This window comes from Crassostrea angulata, chromosome 9 (assembly GCF_025612915.1).
Source record: "Crassostrea angulata isolate pt1a10 chromosome 9, ASM2561291v2, whole genome shotgun sequence".
In the NCBI taxonomy this organism is placed as follows: Eukaryota; Metazoa; Mollusca; class Bivalvia; order Ostreida; family Ostreidae; genus Magallana; species Magallana angulata.
The window spans coordinates 4,969,678-4,997,385 of NC_069119.1; the positions used below are offsets into that span (position 1 = coordinate 4,969,678).

A 27,708-nucleotide genomic window follows, 5' to 3' on the forward strand; every position below is an offset into this window, starting at 1 on the left:
TCTCTCTCTCTGAAATACAATAAAGATCTTATGCCAAAGCCAATGCCTCTGAAGATGGTCCCATTTAAGACGGATCCCTGTGTAGTTTTAATGCTATACATATATTGATACTAGTACGCGTATATTGTGATATTAGCAGTTTTAGGAGCTTTTTGGTCAACTAATTATACTATTATATTATAACTTGAATTATAACTACTGCAAGTCTCAAAGACTTCTTCCTTTTTATTTAATCATTTTTCCGTACTCTCATTCCCCGTCAGTGAACATTCTTGAACCACTCCGGAATGTCGTCAGCAATCTGAGATAATGCAACCTGAAGATTTGCAATGTTATTGACTTTTTTTTGTGGGGGGGGGGGGGGGGGGGGGGCTTTCTTTTCTTTTTTTCAATTAACAAAATGTCTGAGAAAAGACATATTGAATCAAATAGTCATGCATAACACCAAATTTTATTTTTAAATAAACATTTGTGGGAAGACACCCCTTCCAGCCGAAAAACTTGGACATTAATTTATCAGTCATTGGAACACCTAAGAAAAGAGTTACTTACCTAACACCCCCTTCACATCGATTAAAATTGTCGACAACGGTGTAAAATAAATTCGTAGTTTTTGATCCTTTGTTTGAGGTGATTTACTGATAGTCAAAGTAATTTTGAGATCAGATTTTTAAGCGGGGTTTTCATGGTTATTTCTCAGTCATGCAAAGGCAAAAACATCTTACTACATTTTAAAAATCGTTTCATATGACCCCATGAAAAAAAATCTTGGATCCGCGCATGGATAAGGAAAGACAATCCTGAATTGAAATAGTTTGTCAACAATAGAATCATGTTTCTGTGATTAAACCGAGTCAAATCGATCGACTGGTATTTCCTGGCCTCCAATGATGCACTGCTAACAGGATATTCTTCGGAAACAAAATTTAAAAATATCTCCACAGATATCAACATGCACACTATGGAATGTTCACCTGAAGTTTCAGGTAAATCTTGTTTACTTTTAACTGCGACCTAGTTTCGTCATTTGTTTAGCAAATATTTTGAGCATTAGAACTTCTCGAGTTTTCAGTCATTCAATAAAGCGTAAAAGTCATCGCCAGTACTCCTTTATTGTCCTCAAATTTTCCCTTTTCTCATCTTCCGAAATCAAGGGTTTCTGATGCGCTCTTGGGAAAGTTGTCCATCATATATATGCAGCATCCAAATAATCAAAGTCCTAAAAGTACTGAGCACAATATTATAGATAAAGATGGAGAAATCTTTACTGCATAGTATATATAGAACCACAGTCGAGCGATCCGGACCCCCCCCCCTTCCAATAAAATTAGAATTTATAAAATGTATGTGGTATATCGATCTCCCGTTAATAAATAAGGTTCCATCTCTTTGACTGGCCCCTACCCCTATCCCCACCCCCGGAAAAATTTTCAGGATCGGCGCATGAATACTGTATAGTTACTGTATAGTGTGTGACGAGTTCAGTGGACAGGTGAAGTTCTACTTTAAAACACAGATAAATCAAAACAAAACTTCCAAGAAAATAAAGAATCCCCGCCTCTTAAAAGTTTTAAATAAAAACCGTTCAGTTTTTTCATCCATTGTACGGTTCCCCCAAAGAGTTGTCGGAAGAATAAGACTGACTATACCTATATAAATAAGCTGATAATCTAATTAAGTATCCATCGTTTTCAACTGTCTTTGTCTGTGATAACATTACGAATCAATTTTGAACCCTAAAACCTTATAACTTCATAAAACATGAGTGACACAAAATTGGCGTGCCTTATATCATAACCGAAAAACGGTATTGGCTGCGCCGCGTAGTTATATATAGTATAGTTCTTTTAAAATAATGTTGCTTTAAAGTGTACAAATTAAAAATTATATATACATATAAGAAATAAGAAATTATTCTTTGAATATCAAAATCTATCATAAAGTCCTTTTGGCTTTATTGGGTTTGACCACGCCCCGACCGAAATTATCACCTAATAATACTCATTCATTCATTCATTCATACTTTATTTCCTCATGACTGAGATAATTTCAAATGAATACAATTAATTTAACCAATACAAATCAGCAATTACAGAGAAAGTGAAGAAAGACAGAGAAAAAAAAAGAAACAAGGACAAACACACAAAATGAAAGTTAACGAATGTTATATACATGTATATCAGGGCACAGGGTTTACTAATTGACCCTATTTTTCACACTGATATAATTTGTAAGATGAATAAAACTGAATATTTGTAACACATAACAAAAAATTACAGAATCCATATGATCATTTGAAAAAGCATCGTTGTAAATTTTGAATTTCCCTTTGTTTTCCAGATGTAATCTATTTGATAGAGCATTAGTTGTAATACCCTTTCCTTTGTTTTCCAGAAGCCATGCGCAAGAGACGAATCAACTCCCTGCCTCACTACTTCCGGCACTCGCTGGTGGGGGCGGGACTGGCCGTGGTTGGGGTAGGGGTGGGGATCGCTAACTTCGTGGTGGGGGTAGATAACGGACCGTTCCACCTGACGGGCGGTTCCTTCTTTCCGGGAATTCTTGTACGAAAATTTCCAATCTAGTAATTAAAACTAGACTTATACTAGTTATAGTATACTCCTGTACGATAAGTTATACAATCGACATAAGTCGAACATGAACTAACATGCGACTTGAGTGTGGGAGGTTGAATCTGAAAGAATAGAGTCTTTATGTCTATTCGTGCTTGAAATTTAAAGTCACTCTGAAATTACTTTATAGTGGATATTGTTAGATTTAATCAAAAGCGTATCGAGTTGGTTGATTAAAAAGGCTTGCTATATTTTAATTAAATTGTCTAAAGTTTTCTAAACTATGTATTTGACTTTCTTACAAATATAGATTATAGTCCGGTTTTTTTTCTTCAAAATACTAGTATTATGTAAATATTAATTAATACACTATTTAAATTTGAAATTTTTGTCCTTGGTATATATCATTGTCTCCAAAAAAGACATGCACACGTTTTAATATTTTATCCGACAAATATTAAACTTATAAATTAAGTCAATATCATGATTTGCAGTCTTCATGCGATCATAATATTTGTACATGTACAATCGTGGACCATGAGAATGTTTACCTCTTTCTTTTTAAAATAACAAAAAATGCAACAACATAAAAAAACACCAACAAACAAACAAAACCACAACAACAACAAAAAACGAGATAAATTAAACCTTAGTCAGACACTACCATATCCTTTCAGATTGGTATATGCGCCATACTTGGGTATCAACTGTATCAAACCGGAAATGCTCATCAAGGAAGCGGAGAGATCGTCTTCAAGGCAAAATGTTTGGTACTGTACATGTAGTTATATTGCAAACATAGTATAAACTTATGTTTTCAAGATATTAATATAGAGATTCATCTCTCGTCTTAACTTGTTAATTTATTGATTTAAACATTTATTATGCAATATATCACGTATCCCCGAGTACCCAAACTCCGTCACCATATGCAGAAAACCTCCTGCGTTTCTCTGTAAATTATTTTTTGTGGTTTTTATCATTTGCAATCACTAAATATAATCTGAAACAATATAATTTATAAAATTATTAACAAAAATATTTTTATTTTTATTCAAATAAGCCCTCTGAATACGACGTTTATCACACGTGCTATCATAACTTATGAACCTAACTCCGTCACCCACATGCTCTATGATTTGGCAGGGAATGAAGACACATTAACAATTTAGTTAAAACTCAATTTGTATCTAGGCCAAGTTATAATAAGTAAAAATGGTGCATACAATTTAAATTGTATTTAATTTCATCGAAATGAAATGATCGCCAGAATAAAAAATGGGTCCATGTAACAACAACCACAATGGCCTTTTCAGAATTTATGGATGCCGTTTGATTTATGTCCTTATATATTTCAAATATTTATATCATTAATTAATATATTACTTATTAAGTTATTTATTTATTAAATTTTTAGAAATGTAGCATATTCTAAATAGCGATATACCGGATATGTCTATACCCTGTATAAGGCAAAAGTATCGGCATGAGCGATTTGACGTTATCATCAAGAGTAGTGCATAAAGGCTATTGCGGTCTGAAAAAATGTATTAATTACCTTAATCAAAAATGTATTACATGTGAAATGTTTCATCTTGACCTCTCTAAAAATGGCTGACCACCGTAAATGATCGAATGGGCCCGCATGTCAGAAATATCGATATTTTAGTGCACCCGTGAAAAAGTTTTAGCTGATTTCACACAATTAATGGTGCATAAAATGAATAAGGTTTAATTCTGTTATTTTTTGACATATTCTTAAATTTAACCGTTGCAAATTGTTGACATTTGATTAAAGATTTTCGACATGTAAAAAATGACGTCATGAGCGTACTTGATTTCAAACGGCGAGGAGTTTCCCGAAAGTGACGGAGTTAGGGTAGTGACGGAGTTAGGAGGCTATGCGATACATAAATGGACGGGATAGCAGGCATTGCCTATATAAATCCTCTCCGACATACAATTTGTAAAACTTATGATTGTCTTAAAAATAACCTCATAATAGTAATTTGTGATTATAAAATAAAATTCAATTTGTTGTTTGGCACCTACAATCGATATGTCCGTTATTTAGGCCATTCATCATTGTGAATTTCTTAAAGTGGAATCATGACGTTTATGCCCCTTTTTTGTATCGCCAGTTTATTGCTCACTATGTGATGAGCCTCCTGACGGCCATCTTGTCTGTGGCGTTCATTGCTCTACCTATCGTGGGGATCGTCTGGTGTTCCGGGGAAGTCTCGCACTATTACGTCAGAATCAATAGGGTCAATTACAAGAAAAACGTCACGTGTCCTGACAACAAGACGGCGGCCTTAGTTACTGGCGGTTTGGCGGCTGTGGACAGCTTCCTCATCTGTGCGTGGTGCATCTTGGGAACTGTTTTCTTTTGCTGTTTTGTTCGATCGTATGGATTTCAAAATAGAAGAATAAGATATTTGTGATGTAACATTTATTATACATGACATCAGACAATGGACTGTTCAATTCAACATTGTCTATAGTGTACCGTGCTTTGAATGAAGTGCGTCGTTCTTGAGACCATAACATAATTCTCTCTACCTACATCATGTACATGCAGCTATTGTACTTGTATTCATGTACATAAGGGTGAGAACGTGCCATGGCAATCTGTTGTAGTAGCGCGAGAGAGAAGTTTGTATCTATAGCTGTTAAAACGAATAGTATACAAGGTACAGTTTGGATTATATGAAAATTTGTCCAAAAATGTGTAAATCATACACGTAGATAAATACATGTACGCATAGAATACACATTATACATGTATGTACGTCTTTTATATTAATATATACGATATAATGTGTAATATAATCTTTCCTTCTTTTTACAACTTAAGTTGGTAAGTATTTTAAGGAGGCTGGATGGTCAACAAATTAACCATCGGATCCACCGGAAATGTTCAGAAACGATTTGTTAAGCTATAAATCAACATAATTTTATAGTAGAAACAAAATTCATATTTTTTATCTATCAGGGTTGGGTACAAAAGTACTAGTATCATAAGATTTGTCAAAAGTCAGATCTTAATTTTAAGATTGTCATAAGATCTGACTTATAAAAATCATAATATCTATCACTTGCATTTTACGAAACAACCTTAAGTGTAATAAATATTTTAAAGATATGTTTTTATTTCTATCTCTAAACACCCGTTCCCTTCTTAATTGTCTTTTGTTTTGAATCCAAACTTGCAAAGACAGCCACCATGTTAAATTTTGACTTTTGACATGTACATGTATGTGGTTGTCTTTAGATTAAGACGGATCTTACAATAATAAGATATGACAGTTTTGTGAAACAGCAATGATGAAAACTTTTGACAAAGTTTGGTCTTAAGACAGATCTTAGTCGTCATAAAATTGTTTTGTGAAACGGGTTCCAGATTTTGGTATTTTTCGATAATTTTTTTTATTATCTAGAACTCTTCTTTTAAAGGAGATCAATGCAGTCTTAATATGGCCACTACCAGCGAGTCCTCTTAAAAACTATGCATGTGCTTTGTCATTGTATAGAGAGAGGAAAGAGAAGTGGTAGAAAGAAATAACTTAAAGACAAGCTATAGAGAATCTGAAATAGACTTATTTTAGTTCACACTTTGGAAGTATCAAAAAACTTGGCAAAATCGATTTTTAAAGTGAAGAGCACGATTTGATTTTTGTAGAAGAAATTGATAATTTTTAATTCTGAAAGCTGGGTTATTTTTGACAATTCAGTAGGCTATAGTTATATTTATTTCCGGGCCTCTCTTTTTAATGTTTGTATTCTATATAGCGACATAAAAACCATAAAAACAGCACCTGGAAACTTATGTTGCAGTTAAATTCTTGTGCCTGTTGTAAACATGTAAAACTAGAGGTTTTTTTTAACTTCTTAATTGTGCCTAATGCAGTTCTATCGGATCGAAAGTTTTCAATTTACGAAAATACGTTGTATAGGCAAACTTTTATTCTCTAAATTGTCGTTTCTTTCATTTATAAAGTAAAATATAGTAAAATAATATATAGAATCTATTAATATGTAGTTTGAACAGTTAATCAAAGTAATTATTTGTAAAATGAGCCAAAAACACGTCAAAGATTCCAAAACATCCCTAGCTAGCTGAATGTTAAGATGTCCATTTTTGTATGCATAAGATCAGGTTAAATTAAAAAAATGTTCGCGTCTATTTACCATATGACATACAGTAATTAAAACATACATTTTCATTCTTTATTTGCGCAGGACATACATCTTTTATGGCATAGGTTAAATTGTTATATATTACCAAACATGTCAGTCTCATATACATGTAGATATGTGTACGAAACACTATACATGCTGTAGGAAAGCTACTATAATACCATGTAATTATAGCAATTAAAATTATATATTCATAGTATTTAAAGTATAGAGAAAATCAAATATATAATTTAAAAATTAAATGGGGTAAAGGGGGTCTAAAACATGAATTACAAAAAAACCCAGTGTTTTTAAGCTAGCTAAACTTTTAAGTGTTAACAATACAAAGGAACTCAATAATTTAGGAAAATATTTATCTAACGCTTCCAAAATGAGAGCGCAGCGTTGTACAGTTGTAATAATACTACAGTTTAAGCTACTTATACATTTATGTTCATTCATATCTTAAGATATGTACATGAGGGGGTGTAGACAAGGAGATCCATTATCCCCTTATATATTCCTGATTTGTGCAGAAATTTTGGCGATACAAATTAGAAAAAATGAAAAAATTAAAGGTATAACAGTTGGTAATATAGAAAAAAAGATTTCGCAACTTGCAGATGACACCTCGATTATCCTGGATGGAAGTGAAGAAAGTTTATTAGAAACCATTTCTACATTACATAGATTCTCGGAAATGTCCGGCTTGTGTATAAATTATTCAAAAACTCATACTGTATGGATAGGTTCCAAAAAATATAGTAATGATATACTTATTCCTAATAGCAAGTTGAATTGGGGATCTACTAAATTCACCTTGCTTGGAATAAATTTTGATGTTGATTTGCTAAATATGCCTAGTATTAACTATGATCCAAAACTGGTTAAAATTAAGTCTATCCTTAAACAGTGGGAGAAAAGACATTTAACTCCCATTGGCAAGATTACAGTTATTAAGACATTAGTGCTGCCTTTGTTGAATCATATACTAATGTCTATCCAAAACCCATCTGTCTTTTATTGTAAAGAATTAGAAAAGCTATTTTTTTCATTTATATGGAATGGCTCAACTCACAGAATAAAGAGGGATGTTCTTGTTCAAAAATATGAAGAAGGTGGTCTTAAGATGATAAATATCAAAGCATTTATATCCTCCATGAAATTATTCTGGGTGAGACAGCTTATTGTTACAAACAGGGGGTTGAGTCAATTCATACTTAATTTTAATCAAAATAAATTTACATCATGTGGTATTGAATACATTAATATACTTTTGAAATCATTAAAAAACAAGTTCTGGATAGATGTGTTTAAGGCATGGGTTGACCTGCATAATATATTAGAGTCTGGTGCAACTGCAGACTCACCTTTATTTTATAACCCTTTGATCCATATTGGAGGGAAATCTTTTTTTAATAAACAACTATTTGATAATAATATTAGATACATCAATGATATCATTGAGGAAGGTAGTACTTTTCTTAGTTTTGATAAGTTTTGTGATATGTATACGAATGTAAAGGTCAACTTTTTAGAATATGCAAGTATAATCCATGCTGTAAAGACATACATCAGAAAATTGGGTGAAAATCAAACTTTAAGAAAATTAGCAAACCCGCTTATTAGAGAAAACATACATAAAGTTATGAAATGTAAAAAGTCAAAGTTTTTTTTATGATATTTTAAACAATAATACCTCTGTGACAACAGGTAAAAGAAGGTGGAATGAATTATTAGATATAGAGGACATGGAATGGAAATTAATCCATAAACTACCTTTCATAATAACAAAAAACTGTAAACTTCAATGGTTCCAATACAGAATAATTAACAAAATTTTAGCAACAAACTCTTTTTTATTCAAAATTAAAAAAATAAACTCTAAAATGTGTACCTTTTGTCACAGAGAAGAGGAAACTATAGAACATATGCTGTGGGATTGTGAATGTGTTCAATCTTTTTTAGAACATTTTAAACATTATTTAGAAGAAAAAATCAATTTTCAGGTTACATTTACCAAGAAAACTTTCATTCTAGGCATCCTTGGTAAAAACAAAGATATCCTTAATATCATTTTTCTTTGGTTAAAGTACTATATTTACACAGCAAGGTGTACCGAGAAACAGTTGAGTGTTTCTTATGCAATGTCGTCTTTAAAGCTCTTTTATGAAACACAGAAATTTATTTCTTATAAAAATGGTGAAAATGAGATTTTTGATACTCATTGGAACATCTGGAATCCATTTTTAACTTGAATTTTCTCTCTCTCTCTCTCTCTCTCTCTCTCTCTCTCTCTCTTTCTCTCTCTCTCTCTTTCTCTTTCTCTTTCAAAAAAAAAATTTTTGCACTTCTGAATTATTATATTTAAAGCATCATAATCATGCATTGTATGTCTGCAGAATGTGTGAAATAAAAAAAAAAAAAAAAAAAAAAAAAAAAAAAAAAAAAAGATATGTACATGATTATATTGTCTTAATATGTCCACTTACTTACTGCACATTGTACATTTGTGTATAATTTTATGTGTATTATAACTTGTATTCCGATGAGTTGTAAAGCCCAAGGATAATAAATTGAATTGAAATTACAATATGTAACTCGGAAAATACTTTATGATTAGATGCTATACCGGTAGGTGCATTTAAACAGTTTGAACTCTCTCTCTCTAGAATTGCGCTTGAAATCAAAATATAAAAAAATGTTTCGGTGTACCAAGCTGAACAATTTATTTTACGTAACTGAAGTTCGCGGTCCAGTCTGATGATTGCGCAATCAAATAACACCAAAGAGTTACCGCTCCTGGATTAGCGCTAATGCATTGTGGGTATGGACGCGAAATTTGAAAGGCTCGTAAAGAAAACAAACATTTCCCGAAAGAAAAACGCGGTCTTCCAGAATGAATTCATACGGTAAGAAACATTTTTATGTCATATATCTATTTTATGTGTTAGTTTTTATCTGAAACCGCCACCAAATGCTCGTAACTTCATTCATTTGAACGTAAACAAAGCGAAAACAAAGAAAGATGCTAATCTGACCACATGTCCATGCTGTCCAAAATCTAAGATTTAATTGGATAATTGGACGATTAAGGAAGTGTTTTATTAAATGTTCATTGGTGAATTTTCGATTCATATTGCGAAATTATTCTCATTTTCATGCGCATTTTGTTGTGGTGAGGTTGGGGATGAATTTTCCTTCAGAAACAGTAGAACATGCCATTATGATCTTCTACAATGGATATGCCTGTCCACTTCTGAAAAGAGAATAGCCTCTGAGATAGTACACTAATTGTAATTAAAAAAAACATTTCTAAAATTGGTTACATGTTTAATGTTACAAATGTTTTGTATGTAAAAATTCAACTGAACTGTTAGTTTACTCCACAGGGACAATTTCTTGCCAATGCATCGTTACTACATGTATTTTGTTTTGATAAAATGACATATTTTTATTACATTGTGAACCAAATTGGCTGTCAAGAAATAGTTAGGTTGAAAACCTAGGATTTAAATTTACACTGCATCTTCCTATGAAATTATATAACGTAGAGGGGAGCAGATCAGAAACCCTTGACTTTGGAAGAAGTACATTGTATTTTTTTGGTGTTTTAATTTTATTGAATACCGATACTAGACTTTGACCCATGCGTGCACGGGTTGACATTGCATATGATATAGGACATTTACAAAATAGATACATCAACACAATGTAATGTTGACATTTACATTATAACCAAGCTTTATAATTTCTATCTATTTCTATTTTGCTATTAATTTCACTACACTCTGCATATTTAGAATAATCTAACTGTGTCTTGGCACAGGCCTTCACCATAGTTAAAATGCCTCTCATTAAAATTAATGAAGATGCAATGAAAATAACAGTCAAATTACTGATGTAAATACCTTTCACCCCAAAATTTAATTCATATTAATGAAGAATCAGGGACTGGAAGAAATCAACACTTTTTCACCAATGTTTTTACTGGCTACAAATTAACACACCATGTTAACATTCGGAACTTTTAGGATTTTTCATATTAAATGCACTGAGTTAGAGTTATCTCCCGTATTTCCTTTGATGAACATAGTATATGACAAATTTTCAATAAAAATTTACACGTATTTGTTATATCGTTTCTGAGTTTATCTATACAAATTTGATATTGCGTAAACATAAACTAAAGAGCCTACCATGATTTAGCGTGAATGTAATGCGCATGATTGTAAAATTTCTAACAGAATTTTCGTTGATTATTAATTAGCGAAGCTTGATGGAGAAAAAATGAAAACAAATTGGTAATCTTGAAGTACCAATGATGCTTAATATATAATACAAAAGACAGTACTCTTCTGATTCCTCGGTATTGAAGCCCCAAAATTTGAGTCTATTATTTTAACATAGTAGTATAGATATCAATAGAATCAGAAGCACATTCTTGCAAATTATAGGTTCTTCTCTTTTTATACGGTATAATGAACTATGTATAGCTGCAATATTGTAGCTCTCTCCCATTGTTTCTTCCTGTAAACTTAAGATATAAAAAATTGAATTATATTTGTCATGCATATTAGAAACAAAAAATGATAAAATCACATGTATAACTACATCTATTAAGACAATTATGTACCCTTTTGAATAAATGAATCTGCAAGTTCCATTTCTAAATTTATAAACACTGTTCATTAAACAGTATGAAATGCAAACTTATTAACTATATTATTAATTAGGGCCCCGCAAGGATTTGCGGGTGCCCTATAGTAATCACTCTGTCCGTCCGTCCTTCTGTCCGTCCGTCTGTCACTCTTCCGTCCACAAATTTCGTGTTTTTTTCTAATAACTTTTTTTATGGTTGCCCAATCAAGTTCAAATTTGGTATGGTAGTTCAGTAGGCAAAAATACATATTTTGATGCTAAGTTTGGTTCTCTATGTCTTCTGGTTTGGAGCTGGGGTGGTGGGGTAGATTCCTAACTATGCATAAGAATGAATGGGCAAAGAGAGATAACTGCTGAGAATGAATGGGCAAAGAGAGATAACTGCTGAGAATGTTACCATTGTATACATTGAAGGCTGTGCAATATTAATTAACCTTCCACACTATTTTATTTTTCAATTATTTATTTTATTTTTTTCTGCCTTAATGCTGTTAATTTTTACAGGTAATCAGATAATAACCCCATTCTGTCATTTCTGAAAAAAAAAAATCTTAATTGTAAATTTAGAAGAAAAGGATGAGAGAGCAGAACAATTAATCCCCTGGGATTAATTATCTTGCCTGCTGCAGAAAATTTAGAGGCTTATCTTTATCTGTCATATCGAGATTAATGAACACCTTTTTCTGCACTGATGTTTGTTTTGAAGCAAATTAAACTCTCATTCCATGAGCTGCACCCTAATATTTTTACCCCTCAGTTTAAAGGATGGTATTTGATAAAGAATATATTTCATTCTAGTCCAAATACTTATATTCTGTAAAATAAAAAAAAATATATGAATTACAATAAATTAAAAAAAATTTTTTTTATTAGATATCAGTTTTTTGATTCTTTTTTTTTTTTTCTTTTTAATGGATGTTTTGGTGTCGTTGTTTTTGGTTGATATGTTTGTATTAAAGGAAACTTAAGAATAGTACCTGAAAATGTTCCTTCTGTAAGCCCTGATTAAATTCAATAAATGGATGAGAGCAGGATAATTAATCCCCTGAGATTAATTATCTTGCCTGTTTCAGAAAATCTTAGGTCTGTCTATCTATACTACTATATTAAAATAATAGACTATAATTTTTTAGCTTTAATACCGATAAATCGGAAGAGTACTGTCTTTTGTTTTATATATTTTAAACATCATTGGTACTTGAAGATTACCAATTTGTTTTTATTTTTTCTCAATCAGGCTTCTTTAATTAATAATCAACGAAAATTCCTCAAAAAATTCTGGAAATCATCTGATTTTTTTGGATTTTATAATCTTGTGCATGCGCATTACATTCACGCTAAATCACTAGAGGCTCTTTATTATTTTATGTTTCCACAATATCATATTAGCATGGATAAACTTGGAAACGATAAAACAAATGTGTGTTAATTTTCATTGGAAATTGTTTTATGTTCATCAAAGAAAATACAGGAGATAACTTTAAGACAGTGCATTTACTAGAAAAAATCCCGAGAGTTTTGAATGTTAACAAGATGTGTAAAAAACGTTGTTGAATTATATGTTGGATTCTGCAATTTTAGGTTTAAACTTTTCGAGGAAATGTATTTACAGCTTTAAAATGGTTTTTTTGGTCAATTTGACTGTTATATTCAATGCAACTTAATTTTCTCCAAAATCGTTTTGGAGCGATTCAGCAATTTTCTGCTACATTACAGGTATATGGGAGGCATTTCATCGTCGGAACCCACGGGTTTTCTATCCGTTACACTGCAGTGTAACGGATAGAAAACCCGTGGGTTCCGACGATAGAGGCATTTTGACTGTGATGAAGGCATTTCCCGAGACACAGTTAGATTATTCCAACTCAACAGAGTGTAGTGAAATTAATAGCATTATTGTAGGCTTGAGGTTTCGTTATGCAAATGTCAACAATATACTGTGTTTCGATGTATATATTTTGTAAATGCCCGATATCACATGCAATGTCAACCCGTGCACGCACGGGTAAAAGTCTAGTATCTGTTATATGTATTACCTTACACATATGTATGCAAGTGGTTTGTTTGAAGTTGAGGCAAAGCCTAGGTATCATTGCATTGGTATCAATTCTTTGTTTTTCTAACAAATTTTATTTCATCCCATGTTAACCTCCTTTATCCCATGGATATGACTCATTGGATATTTTTTGGATATCCCACAGTTGTGACTTTACAACAGGATTTGTGTAGGCATAATGAAGTAAAATAATGTGGAGTTTAACTCTTTTCCCCTTAGAGGTTTCTATCCTTTAACCCTTAATGACGCGTTTTGACGACCCTGGCCATATCCTTAATGACGACTTTTGACGCACCCTATATACAGCTCTTAATTAGACCCCTCAACACCTGTTGTTTATTATAAACATTGACTGGTATACACCTGGCCATGTATACGGATGGTTGTTCACTCATTCTAAATAAAGATATCACGTGATTTACCTGTGTATGGTGGCGTGATGCATTACTACATTAAACAAAGATGGCGGACTACGATGCGGACATCGCACATGTTTTCAATTTTTGTTTATAATCAAGTTTAGAGGCAGAATTTTCTAGATTTATTGGTAGTGAGATTGAATTATGAAAGCCAGATGCCAAATTCATGCAAAATTTTGTGGAAAACTCTGTGTAGTTACAGAAAACGGAACACAAGGTGTGCATTACCTGTAACCCCTAAATACACGAATATACCGGTAAATTTATATTTTTTCAAAAAGTTAACACACTTATTTTGTTTACATGTTAGATTTATCAAATCCTCTTACACATTTATTGAAAAAAAATCGTAAATATAAGTCTGAAAACGATAGACATGAATTGGAAAGTCAGCCACAGGTACATTTCATTATTTACGATCAAAAAACGAATTCCATGATGATAATGGAATCTTTCCCTAAAAATTATTAAATAATTATTCGTAATACACACAGTTTTAAATATGTTTATCAAATATCTGTTGTGAAATTGTTCTTAATAAAGATTTAATGTAGAACACTCAATTTTATTTTCATATACCTGTTAGCACCTGTATTTTTTTATTAGTGACATAAATAATTTTTTTTTCAATGAATATTGAAATTTTAATTCAATACAAATCCATTGATATATAATTTTCTATGTGTTTGATTTGTTAATACCTGTAGTAAGTCTATTCAAAAACACACATCAGCTGTTTTCAGTTCATCTGAAAACAGTCTAAGGGTAGCCCAGGGTAGAGTGTTAAGGATATGGCCTATGCGTCAAAAGGTGGCATTAAGGGGTAAAGAGTTAATAAACAGTGTAAACATTGATTGTGGTGTATAAAACATGGGATAAATAGAATCTCATATGATTTGTAGTATAATATGATTTTTATCCAACTTGTGTGTTTTATCCCCTCACTAAGGCTCAAGAAAAAAACACTTTAATTGTTGGATGAAAATCATATCCAACTACAAATCACAAGATCCTATGTATTGCAGTTCTTTACATCTTATGCTGGGCATTTATTTCTCATCATTGTTAATATAAAGAGGATGGAATTCAACGTTTTTTTTCACTTCTCTATATTAATTGTCATAGCGGGGCCCTTCCTGACTGGTCAGTTTTCTAGTTTATGTAGATAATCAAATTCTTTCTAAATCTAGAACAATATATATAGAGAATAACATGTTTTATACACACAGAGAAGCCATTTGACTTTGCATTGACCTCCGGCCATTCTATTTCACAGAGAATATGGACATTGGTGAATTGTCTTTATGCTTGTTAGAAAAATAATTCATTTCGACCATGACATAAAAACTATTTTATGTAATATTTACATTTGTAAATATGTTTCCTAATATAAGCCTACAGAATAGCTAAAATGTTAATTCTGTGTAAACTTTTCATGACACCTCAATTATCAATTATCATATAAACATAAATTCTAGGTAGGTAATTGTAACAATTCTGAATAATTTGCCTTCTTCAAATGTAAATATAAGTAATAAACAGCAATGTAAAAAAGTTCAGTGATATTGACATGGTTTGTACGTGATCAAATCCTCTGGGAAGCCCTTCGAGCTTTACACGATTTGATTATGACCAACGAAGTTCATTTAACCATTTCAGTACATGTAATAATAGTGATGTGCACTGTGTACTTTCAATTCTAAACAAAACAATGATACATGGCCAGTCATAAATTGTTATACATGGCATAAACAAACATTATAAATTGTAAGAACATATGTTCAAACCATTCATATTTTTATGCAATATAATATGTTCAAATAAAAAATAAAAGGGATTTTTTCCCTACAAAAAAAAAATTGTCATTACCCACACAATGAAGTACATGTACTTGGCATGATTAAATTTGAAAACTATATCCCTCGCATAGAAGTGATATTATTTACAGGAACAGAAGCTAAGTCTGTAAGTTGGTTGACAATACACGGGGGTGTTTCTTGGGAGACAGGTTTGGTGGGGTGACAGGTGTATCGCGTACCTTAGGTAGTGGGTGTATACCACAGGTAGTGGGTGTATACATCAGGTAGTTGCTGTATACTATGGGTAGCTATTGGGTGTACCCCACAAAGGTGTGAAAGATTTTCTTTACTTTTTGACAGCTACCTCAGAATTGAACATCAACAAAATTTTACTTGCTGAATAAAGATAAAATGCCAAGAAATCAAAACTAAATTAGATGCATTAATTCATGAAAAAGCACAATGCATTACCGAAATCTACAAATTAATTATTTCAAAAGGAAAGTCATTTAATCATGACCCATTTACCAATACACAACACAGAAACCCAATATAAAAAAAAATTATTCCTAACAAGAAGACTTTAACATATCCCTTTTCTCCAACATTTCCAAGAATAATTCATTATGTATCAAATTAACATCATGATCCAAAATCTACACATAAAAAATAAATTAAAAAGTTTTAAATAGGACAATTTGTTATACTGGATTACAATTAAAACATAAATTTTGTCAGTAATTTTGAAAACAACTTTTCATTTCATTTGAATTTCATTATCTAGAAAGTAAAGTGTGACATCTAAAGAAAATAGTGTTTATAATGCTAACAAAAATTTATAATATGCTATAAATAAAGAGATTAAAATATTTTTTGTATTGTGTTTAAGTTTCCCCATTTTTTTCCCACAGTAGTTCACAATGGGGGTATCTGGGGATTAACTGGGGTGCCAACAACACTAATTACTAAAACAACACTTCTCTTTACTGTTAATTCTGGGTATACACTGCCTGATTGGTCCTATTTAACCTTACAAGGGTCAAATTGCTAAATGCCTGTCTCTGATTGGTCCAATTTGATTAGGGTTTATTATCCATGTGTCAACCCTATGCTCTGTGTGATTAGGAGCTGTTAATTGATTAATTATTCTGAAGTGTCAAGAAGTGTGGGATTGTGTTTTAATTAGCTGTTAATTATGAAGTTTCTACAAGACAGACTGCCAATGTTTATGTAAGTCTATATTGTTAGTTTTAGACCTAACCAACTTAGCACTGCTAACTGAATAGTACTTCTGATGGTGTTTAGATATTATATATATGAAATCTTGACATCATTTGTTCACACAAAACATTTGCAAAAATGGATGATCAACTGAAATGCAATAGTCATACAAAAAAGAAAAAGAAATTGTTAAGTCTGGAGGTTTTTGAGGGAGAGGTTGAGAAAAAGAAGACTTCTGTTAGGTAATAAAGATTTAATTTGTTTGAAATGATAATGCATGCATCAAAATTTTATTGTATTCATTTTCAAGAGCCATATGATTCATAGGTTATCGATCTTAATTTCAACCTTCATATATAACCATCACGATAATATTACATTATTTTGATTTATTTGACATTTTAGGAATCTAGTCTATTTAAAAGCATTATACTCTCAATTTTGATTTATTTGACATTTTAGGAATCTAGTCTATTTAAAAGCATTATACTCTCAATTTAAAAATGTGTCTATGAAGAAGAAAAAAAATGATTTTAAAGGAAATTAATACTGAAGAAAATAATATAATTTACACAGAAGTCCAAATCTTTTTCAATCTGAAATATTTATTTACTAAAATTCTTATTTCCAATTTGACCATGGATTGATCTTGATGTAGGACAGGAACATTGTGGTTTTTCTTTACTGAGAAACTAAGACAAGTCTCTATATTCTGTTACTATGCCTGTCAATATTTGTTAATTATCTACTGCATTGAAACATTGATATTTATGAATAGAACAACATTTTTCTAATTGCTTGAGATGGTGTAGTTTGAACACAATATATTTTATAATCAATAGGTATATACAAATGGTTAGAACACAAGTTCTTGCAACCTACTAAGTTCTTACCATATATGTTAATATAAATATAAAGTGTACTGTGTAGTGTAATTCTTTCACCAAGTTTCACTAGACAGTTGATTCTGCACATCATCACGTTTTGTCTATCCTTATGTGTTGATATGTTTCACTTAAATCTAATGTATATAAGAAATTTACCCAATGTACAATTTCATTATACATTTAAGAGTACAATTCAATTTACACATCCTACTAAGTCTTGGTTATTTTACCATGTTTGATTGACAAGAATTTTATTTTTCAAAAAAGTCATCACATTATCAACAAGTGTTAGAGTTATCTCCCTCTTTAGTTTGATTTTGGTTGAAAAGGGGGGGGGGGGGCTAAAAACAAAAACAGTTGATTTATTTAAAATATCAAAATTTCTAATTTTCTAAAAGGTTATTATCACATTCCTACCACCTTTGAAAATTAACAATATGCTACCAACTGTAACGGTTTCCCCACTTAACTTTCAAATTGGTCATAACTTGTTTGCTGAAAAGGGGGAATGTGGTGGGGGGATTCTAAAGGACATACTATTAGTCAGTACATACTCTCGTGGATATTAAAGACTATTTCTTGGCACATGCATGTTTATTGATAGAATAAGGGTTTATACATGTGCAAAATATTTGTATAAGTTTGAATTCTAGGTGAAGCAAAAAAAAAAAATGTTTATGATAATTGATGAACATTCAGTATGAAGTGATCGAGTTATATCTTTTTGTTAATTTAAATGATATTGTACTCATGATCAAATTAAGTTGTAGATAAAACTTTTTAGAAATGTTGAAAATTCCCTTTATTAATGTTAGTATGATCAAGGGATACTAAACAGCTCACATAACATATAAGGACAATGCACACTAAAATCATGTACATAATATAAGTTCAGATATATAGATTCCCACACCAATAGTACCCCCTCCCCCAGGGGGTCTTACAGTGGCTGATGGACCCCCCACAGAGTCCCCTCAGTTTCCGGTCTCACATAGCCAGTGATCTGCTCCTGAGCACTGTATGTCAGATCTGATGACTATTAGATATAAGCGTGGACCCTCTGTCCTAGTCAACAGATGGCTCAATTAGTGCTCTATAATCAGTGCTGTATTTATTTATGTGGGGACTTTCTGTTGCTTTTATGACTTTTGATAAGGACTTTATTACATCAAGGTAAAGAATTTATCTATTTCATGTTGCTTGCATGATCATGAAGTATGTTATTAGTATGTGTTTATTACAACAATTTGCAGACAATATTTGAATATGTATAACTTACATGTGTCTGTTTGATATACTGTACTTACAGCACTGTCTTATTCTGCTAGATGCAGATCATTAATGTAATATTTAGAAAATGTTCACTACTGCAATAATTGTCACTTTATAAAACCTATAACAAGCAAGCCAGCATTTTTTTTAACATCAACTAAACGATGGATGAATAAGCGGAGAATTTTTCACGTGTTAATGACTCAAAACAAACTAAAATAACAACAAACTTTTGATCAACAATTATATAAAAACATTCTCAGTATACTGGTATTCAGAACAGTGATTGATTTGTGTGTTTCAATAGCTCTTTACTTAAACATACTAGATCTTCCCAAGAATGTAAACTGAATTTCAAAATAGTTTTTAGAAATATGATCAAAGTAAAAGTACAATTTTATGCAAGTTAACTTATAGTGGTCATAAATCCAATTTCAAAATGGAGGAAGCTCAGAATGTGACCTTATTGAGAATGTTCTTGTAATCAGTTGATATTCATATACTTATAAGTAAATTTTAAATTAAGATTTAGAATAATTGAAATAGCAGTAACCAAATCATAAATACTGGAGGGCATTCTGTCCTGTTCCAAACAAACGGGTGATTTGTATGGGTGTCATGTAAATTAGAGCCTCAAACTCAAATCTACATGCATGCATGTTTCCCCAGGCTAAACATGTAATTTTGTCAGAAAGCGTTTAAAGTTGTTTGAAACACCTGCTTTGTTTTGAATGACAAAAGAAATTGTGGAAAAATGAACAGTGACTGTAAGTTAAAACAAAAAACTATATATCTTACAAAAATGGAGTTTGATATTTTCATTGATGAGAAAGAGATTTATCATTGAATAGGTACATATATTCCTTAGTAGGGAGAAGTAATCAATTTTATAGAAATCAGCAGACAAATTATATCTTCTTTAAAAAAATATTGGCATTAGGGATTTACAATTGAAAGACTAACAGATGTTAGAAAAGAAAACAGATTATTAGATTACCAAAAAAGCCCCCCAAAAACAATAAGCAATGAAAGGGGATAAAGACAATGGGACAGGAAGAGAGTATAATGGAGGGTGTGACTGTGTGTAGACAGGGCTTTGTATGTGGAGTAGTCTGTGATTATTAGATCCATTCTGTTCAGTAGGAAATCTTGGCTGGTCAGTATAAAACCAGCCTGGAGCTATCCGGCTATCAGTGGGACCATCTCTCTCTCTCCATTATCTGATTAAGACATGATAAAATGTAACAACAACACCGGCATTAACTACAAAGGGCCTCAGTCGAAATGTAAACAAATTTATGTCAAAGCCCTACGTGTTAGTGATGAAAGTGGAGTGTACTAATACATGTAGTCTTTTAGATACTTAAAGTATCACTATTTACAGCATTTAATACCCGTAAGCCCTGGGTAATTCTCTGCCCCTGGTTTGGATGATTTTTATAATTTTTGGAAATAGTCCTCAATATATTTAACAAAAAATTTGTTGTGATAAATTCAACAAAAAAATTGATGTGATTTTTATTCCTTGAAGGATTCGGTACATGGTAAGTTGTGTCCTCAATAACCTAAGTAGTTAACCTGTTGACTTTTGATTTTAGAACAGAGGAGTGCAAGCCAATGAAGTCTGATGACCCAGAAGCCCTCTCCGCGACAGAGGTCCGCAAGATGAAGAAGCTCTCCAAGCGCCGGACCCTGCTCTTCATTCCAAGCTTCCGGAAGAAGTCGATCAAGTTGTTCCGCGAGGACAGTGCACAGCCCGATACCAGTAAACTTCCCAAGGACTCAGACTCTGGGCGTGACAGTGATTCGGTGATCAGTGGGGACTCCAAAACGGACAGTTTATCCATCCGTAGCAGCCTGTCGTCGCTGGACAGCGGAATCGGGTCAACGTCTAACTCCTCCTCCAGTCTGATGTCTCGTGCTCTGACCGACATTCCAGATGTCATCTGCGAGGAGTCCAGGGGCCGTGCTCCAATCGCTTTACCGGAAGACGACTCCATGCTGGAAGATCCGAGCGGTGACTCTCGCGTGGACAGTCCTACAGATGTGACGAATGTTGAGATTTCCAGGGAGGATAACTCTGCGTCTTCTTTCCATACTCTGAGTGACTCCTGCAGCTGTGACTCATGTGATGATTCGTGCAGTGATTCGGACAACAGTGTGCGTGCGGACGATTCTTCGGACTCTGACTCTGACCTTGGATCAACCATCCGGACCATCACTCCCATCTCCCAGCGCAGTTCTTCCACAGACTCGGACAGTGACATTGATGAGTGCTCTAGTTTCTTAAGGCAGGACAAGTGCTTCCTTCCCGCAGCTTCTTTGAAGTCCAGGAACTCAATTGTACATACAAATTCTGTAAATAGAGGAAATCGTATCAAGACAAACGGTAGTGTGATCAAGAAGGACTCTCAGCAGCAACTGGTGACCCCCCTCCCAACCTACGCCCGCAGCCATCATGCCAAGTTCTTCCCAACAGTTCACAACTCGTCCAAGATCGTATCCAACACCAGCAGTGCTTTCAAATCCTTCAACTCTTCCAACGACTCATTGGTGGACTCTGTGAGTTCCAGTGGTACTGTGACATCATGTGGATCCATCCAGAGGAACCGGATTTCGTACTGTGAACCAGACGTTATTCCCAAGAGTGAGACCAGACTTCATTGCAGCGAGAGTGATAGGAGACACAGACGGAAACTTTGCAGTCCCATCCTCCAGGTGCGCAACAAGAGCCTAAACCAAGAGGTGCTGGAAGAGGCAACAGTGAAGATGGTCCCGGATCTTCCACCCGACTCCTCCAAGTCCCTGGAAGATGTACAGCAGTCCATGCAGAACACCGCCTACTGGGTCAGCAACAGTCGATACAGCAGCCAGCCAGATGACAGCGCGACCTTCATCAAGGACAAGCCGGACATCAGTGAACGGGAACTGTGTAAGGAGATCATTGGGATCTACTTCAGCGAGATGGACAGCGACAGCTCTCTCTCCTCCTCCTGTCTGGAGAACTCCCTGGATGGCGAAGATTCCACTTCCTCCTCATCCAGCTCTGGGGATTCAACGTGTCTTCCACGCACACTGGAGACGAATCTGGACGACTTCTCTACGGCTGTTTACATCCCTGCCAAAGCTTCAGAGGCCCACACCCGCAAAATCAGCAGTGGTAAGTTATACTGTAATGAAAACTAAAAACACTGTGATGCTAAAAACATTTGTAAAATTGTAGAATTCAGCAGGCACTACAAAATTAAGAATGTGGATGCAGGGATATTCTGACTCACGAACAGTGATAAACTTTTAAAAAAAATTTTTGATAGGACATCACAATTTTGAAATTTTTGATAAATCATCACGAAATTCCCAATTTTAAGGTCCTCTGCTCATTTCCAAAATGTGGAAAATTCCTTAAATGGTTGCTCAAAACATTTCTATTTTGCTATGGTTATTTCAATATGATGATAAGTATGTTTTTTTGTTTACAGCTAAGGTGACTAAGACAGTATCCACTGTAAAGAGCAGATCCGACCCCCACAGAGCGGCCATGGCCAACAGTCAGAAGGGAGGCGGACTGTGCTGTAAGGATAAACCCGTCCCCAAACTGGTAAGTCACCCAGGGGCATCAGATAAAACATGTATAAAAAGTATTTGGTATCTGACTACTAGGCTTGCAATAAGAAGAGACTAGAAGTAATTAAATGTCTCTTCAATGCTCAACCCTCGCCTCTACAATTTATGATATAATTATAAAAACCAAGAAAAGAATTGGGAATTATTCTAAAGAGTGTCTTCAAATGAGTAATTTATCAATTCACTCCAAAATAATAGATGGCCTTGTGTTTGATGTTTTATCTTAAGCATAACTTTAATTTTTCTCTTTTTTTCCTTATAGTCTGAGCATGAGGTGGACACCATTACAAAGCTACACACCATCTGTAACGGACAGCGAGTGGTGCAGTACCTTAACATGGCAGAGTCTCCCATGGTCCACTTTCCTCGTAAGTATACACACACAATACAAATAAGTAAAGTTAGAAATATATGTATTCTAAAACAATATGAATATAAATTATAATAATAACTATAAGTATTGTAGTCACTGAAAATGTAGAAATCATTCTGAGAAGTAATGAATATCTACATGTCAAGATCAATTTATGCATTGAACATGTAAATACAATGTGAACAAAGAGTTAACCTGTGTATGTTTGTGATTATTTCAGCTCCAAAGCGTGCCAGTCGGATCATCTGGAACCCGGATCTGGAGGACGACTCCCTGAACCCCCACTCCCCCCGCCACACCCCCACCAAGCCCCGCTCCGTGCTCAGACAGGTAACCAACTCCATATTGACCATATAGCTATATAGTGTAAAACTGTATGCAAAGGACACAGCTACTCATATACATTTATACATATTGATTTAAGAAGTAAAAAATAAAATCATCATTCTCAAAAAGTATGAGGAAAAAATAGATAGTTCTAAACAATCTCTATTTTGTACTAATAGGCGATGTGTACATATAAATACTGTAAACTCTTTGAATGAGTCCCAGTAACTCAAATAAATATATGGTTTTTACCAGTTCAAGATATTATAATTAAAAATGTGTATCTTCTAAACAGATTTCCTTTATACATGTTTTAATGGTGTATGTTTTGTTTTACAGAGACCTGAGGACTTCACCTTTCCTTTCGTTGAGGACAAGCCCTCCCCCATTGTCATCACCCGAGTCAGGAGGAGCAAGTCCATGTCCCGGGCCTCAAAGGAGTGGCCGTGGTAACAAGTTACCCAGGGTATTGGAGTCGTAAGAGAGAGACTTTATTGTCGCTAGTATAGGAATCTCGCCAACCGTATTGATAAATATTTGGTTAAGTCTGAAGAATTCAGAGGACATTTTACTACCAGGGTATTAATTTGTGCCAATTCAGTGACCGCCTTTTATGGCTCGGGAAATGTTTGTTTTCGTTTATCGTGTACTCTTCGAGAAGGAAATGAAATCGCGAAAGGACTGGACATGTGTGAAATAAAATGCTCCAAGAAATGACTTTGTTATATGGTTTTTGCTTGTTTTTATTTTTTTATCCATTTTATATCTGTATGTTTGCAATGTGTTGCAAAATTTTATCCAATGTATGGTAAACATTTGTGTTTTATTTTTGTTGTTTTTATTGAACGCACATTGCTTTTAATGATCATGAATTGTGTCAGTTGTGTGTGAAAACTGAGAAATTGGAATAGGTTTATCGTTTTTAATACAAGCTGTGTGTGTAGGTGATGTTATGTGAAGGTCAATTTTTTATTCATGACAGATTTCATTTGATGAAGTAGTATAGACAGATAGTTGTATATTTTAGGTGTGTTTATTTTGTAGTGTTGTAGCCCCTGTTTATTTGTACTCTCTATTATTATGACTCAGTATCTCTCAGCCCCAGTATTTTGTCATCCCCTTGCCTTGATGGACTGTTATGTCTCAGGTCAATCTCACACACTCTCTCTCCATTGTGAGAATTTTTACAGCGATGTTGTGCAATATATTTATTTCCTAACCCTGACTCAGATCTCCTGTGTGGACGTACTAACCTCCCCCTCCACTGTAACATAACTCAGTATTTATTACTTCTAGTTAAGATCAAACCTAGTCTATTTGTACATAAAACAATAAAGTCAACATTTGTAAATAAATCAATAATGCAAACAGTCATTTTGTGTTTGATTTTGTGGTTGATTACCAAAGAGAACTCAAGAAGGAAAATATTGCCATTAGATTGTCAATGATATTGACAAAAGCAGTGATCAGTTTAAGGGTAAAAAAGGTTGGGCAGTTTTACAATAGTTATCAAAATGTAAAGACCTCTATCAATTGATAGGTATGATATATTTACCGATACATAGACTATTAACCTACTCACCTATTTTATTTAATGTAAGATCTGTTGAGGCACAAAATACAAATTCAAATTCTATAAATTACATTGTTGAATTTTTTTTGCTTTATTATTTAATATATAAATCGAAAAAAGTGAGAAGAAATAAAAGGAATTCCTCATAGGAATTACCGGCAATAAAATTTGTCTACGTTTGATTTATTCGAAATTTCACCCGGCATGTTATATAAATGTTTTAAATTATTGTAAGTATTTATCTTTTTTTCACTCTCAATATATTTCCGTAGTGAGTCTGTGTAAACTAAATTACAGTTTCTGTTCATTTATCATATAAAACAGCCTGTTTACACAGACAACATGAATACCGGTGCATAGTTTGTTAACATGTATTCATGAAAAAGATTCAGTTTATCATATTTAAGATACGTGAACAAAGTCATTTCAGTCAGTTTGATGTCGAAATACTAATTTAACACAATCTGTTTACAATAGATACTGGATTTTCTTCACTTTACCCGTGCATAACTCGGCTACAAAGAGGTTGTTTCTGGTGTCCACACATAAGCCCCATGGATTTTGTAAATGACATCGGAATCCTGAAGATTATAATGAAACCGGTAGAGTTTTGAATCGGCTTTCTGTTATTTTTTTTTATTATTTATTACCTGTGTGGATTAACTTTACTCATTTTGGATTACCGGTATATATATATTTGTGTGTGTATGTGAAAAAAATCACAACACCAAATTAAACTTAAGTAGTTTCATTCTTAAAGCTGACATGAACTCATAAAAGCGTTTGGTCGCCATATTAGTTTTGATCGCTCCTCTACTGCCACTGGGGTATATATACCGGTCGAGAAAGTTACGGTCGATTGCTTTCCGATCGAGGCATTCAGGTTACACGGACTTCTAAATGCATGAACTACATATTGTAGTAAAATCTTTGTAGTAAAGAATAAAGAAAACAGCAATCAATAAAATACAATTTATAGAATTTCCAAAGTATCCGTACTATTTTGCACAAATAGTGCTGCCTTACTTCACATGCACATCGAACACGTGTGTCGTTCATACAGAGTGCATAACGTCTGCATTGTAGTATATTTATATGATCGAAGGGAAGTAACTGTTTGTGTATGAATGTATGAGTATGATGTGAGTAAGAGTTATGGTTCTTTGTGTGTATTGTTTGAGAGTATCACCCGGGGATTGAGCACGGGAAAATAGCCATGCGGATGATATGTGCGTGCGTGAGAACATGATGTGGACTTGTATACATGTGTCATGAATAAACCTATTCGTGAATTGATTTAATTCGTTATATTCTTCACTGGCGACGAGGAGAATTACAATGGCTTCGCTTATTGAACTGAATGGCGTTCAGAAGTTCGACCCAAATGCAGAACCATAACTCTTACTCACATCATACTCATACATTCATACACAAACAGTTACTTCCCTAGATCATATAAATATACTACAATACCCCCCTTTGCAAGATTTAACTATTATACTGAAAAACATATTAATAATCAGATTTCTCATTCTTAATAAGATTACTGTCCAATATTTCTGAAAAACATTCACAATTTTTTACATTTAGTAAAGAGTCACAGTCCATTATAAACATTTTACAAAATTTACAAAGACAGTCACAGTTCACAGTCCATGATACAAATAATTTCACACGGAAACACACGGACACGGCTCACATTTTAAAGTCCTTAAAACGTTGCGGAACTGTCTTTACACGGGTTGACCTTCTCAAGACTGGCTCTGTTGGTTTTCTTGCAATAGGTTCCCTCACAGAAGGCTGTCCTTCATCACCTGTATCAGTGGATACAATGATCGGTTCACTGTAAGTCTCTGGAATATCGGACACATCACTTTCGGAAGTTCCCGGTTCTTAATACTTTTTCACAAACTCGCTATTCCTCTTCAATGTGACTCCTTCTGGTGATTCAACAACACAGCTGTTTCCAGTTTTCTGTACCAAAGTATAAGTACGGAGTGTCCATTTTGTCTTTGACTGCTTTCTTCAAAAGGACTGAATCTCCAGGCTCTAAGTCGCAGTCCACTGCACCGCGTTTCTCATCAACAGACAGCTTGTTTCTGTACTTTGAATACACATCCTTATCTCACATTTCTTCATCAAACACATTTGCTTGTAGATTCTCTACTTGCGGTAATTTTGTCCTCAGTGTACGGCGGAACATCAATTCTGCAGGTGACACCCCAGTTGTACTGTGTGGAGTTGTTCGATATGCAAACAAGTATTTCCGGATTTCTTTCTTCCAATCCTTAGATTCTGCTTGTGCAATTCTAATCCTTTTCATCAATGACCGGTTTTGACGTTCAACTTCCCCGTTTGCAGCCGGATGTAATGGTGTAACTGCTCTGTGTTTGATGCAGTTATCTGTCAAATAATCCTCAAATAACTTAGACTTGAATTGTGGTCCATTATCAGATGTAATTTGATATGGAATTCCGTGTCTACAAAACATTCCCTCTAGAGCATCAATGATTTTCTCACTTGTAATGTCTTTGGTGATTTCAATTTCATAATAACGGCTGAAGTAGTCCACTACAACTAACACATATTGTCCTGATGTTAATGGTCCCAGTAAGTCATTTGCCAATTCTTGCCATGGTCCCGTCGGTAAAGATGTTGGACTGATTGGCTCCGGTTTTGGATATGCACTAGTAATCTGACATCCATGACATGATTTCACGTACTTTTCCACTTCTTTGTCCAT

General features: G+C 33.6%; 3 protein-coding genes across 3 annotated transcripts; 2 read left to right on the forward strand and 1 right to left on the reverse strand.

Annotated features, from left to right (window-relative positions):
- Window positions 1-805: 805 nt before the first annotated feature.
- On the forward strand, window positions 806-7,223 carry LOC128164029 (uncharacterized). The gene is made up of 4 exons (XM_052827745.1): window positions 806-986; window positions 2,395-2,564; window positions 3,251-3,343; window positions 4,715-7,223. The coding sequence occupies exons 1-4, from the start codon at window positions 953-955 to the stop codon at window positions 5,015-5,017; spliced, it is 600 nt and encodes a 199-aa protein (XP_052683705.1). The 5' UTR covers window positions 806-952; the 3' UTR covers window positions 5,018-7,223.
- Window positions 7,224-9,485: 2,262 nt separating this feature from the next.
- On the forward strand, window positions 9,486-24,766 carry LOC128164015 (dentin sialophosphoprotein-like). The gene is made up of 6 exons (XM_052827724.1): window positions 9,486-9,664; window positions 20,667-22,228; window positions 22,548-22,666; window positions 22,955-23,060; window positions 23,286-23,395; window positions 23,732-24,766. Exons 1-6 carry the CDS (start codon window positions 9,582-9,584, stop codon window positions 23,843-23,845), a joined length of 2,094 nt encoding a protein of 697 aa, XP_052683684.1. The 5' UTR covers window positions 9,486-9,581; the 3' UTR covers window positions 23,846-24,766.
- Window positions 24,767-27,090: 2,324 nt separating this feature from the next.
- LOC128163264 (uncharacterized protein K02A2.6-like) lies at window positions 27,091-27,708 on the reverse strand. The gene has a single exon (XM_052826809.1). The coding sequence runs from the start codon at window positions 27,706-27,708 to the stop codon at window positions 27,091-27,093; it is 618 nt and encodes a 205-aa protein (XP_052682769.1).

Coding starts and splice junctions, on each gene's coding strand:
- LOC128163264 (XM_052826809.1), bottom strand. CDS start 27,708: ATGGACAAAGAAGTGGAAAAGTACGTGAAATCATGTCATGGATGTCAG.
- LOC128164029 (XM_052827745.1), top strand. CDS start 953: ATGCACACTATGGAATGTTCACCTGAAGTTTCAG. Junction 987..2,394: donor ATGTTCACCTGAAGTTTCAG/GTAAATCTTGTT, acceptor TTTGTTTTCCAG/AAGCCATGCGCAAGAGACGA. Junction 3,344..4,714: donor TCTTCAAGGCAAAATGTTTG/GTACTGTACATG, acceptor TTGTATCGCCAG/TTTATTGCTCACTATGTGAT.
- LOC128164015 (XM_052827724.1), top strand. CDS start 9,582: ATGGACGCGAAATTTGAAAGGCTCGTAAAGAAAACAAACATTTCCCGA. Junction 22,667..22,954: donor ATAAACCCGTCCCCAAACTG/GTAAGTCACCCA, acceptor TTTTCCTTATAG/TCTGAGCATGAGGTGGACAC. Junction 23,396..23,731: donor CCCGCTCCGTGCTCAGACAG/GTAACCAACTCC, acceptor TTTGTTTTACAG/AGACCTGAGGACTTCACCTT.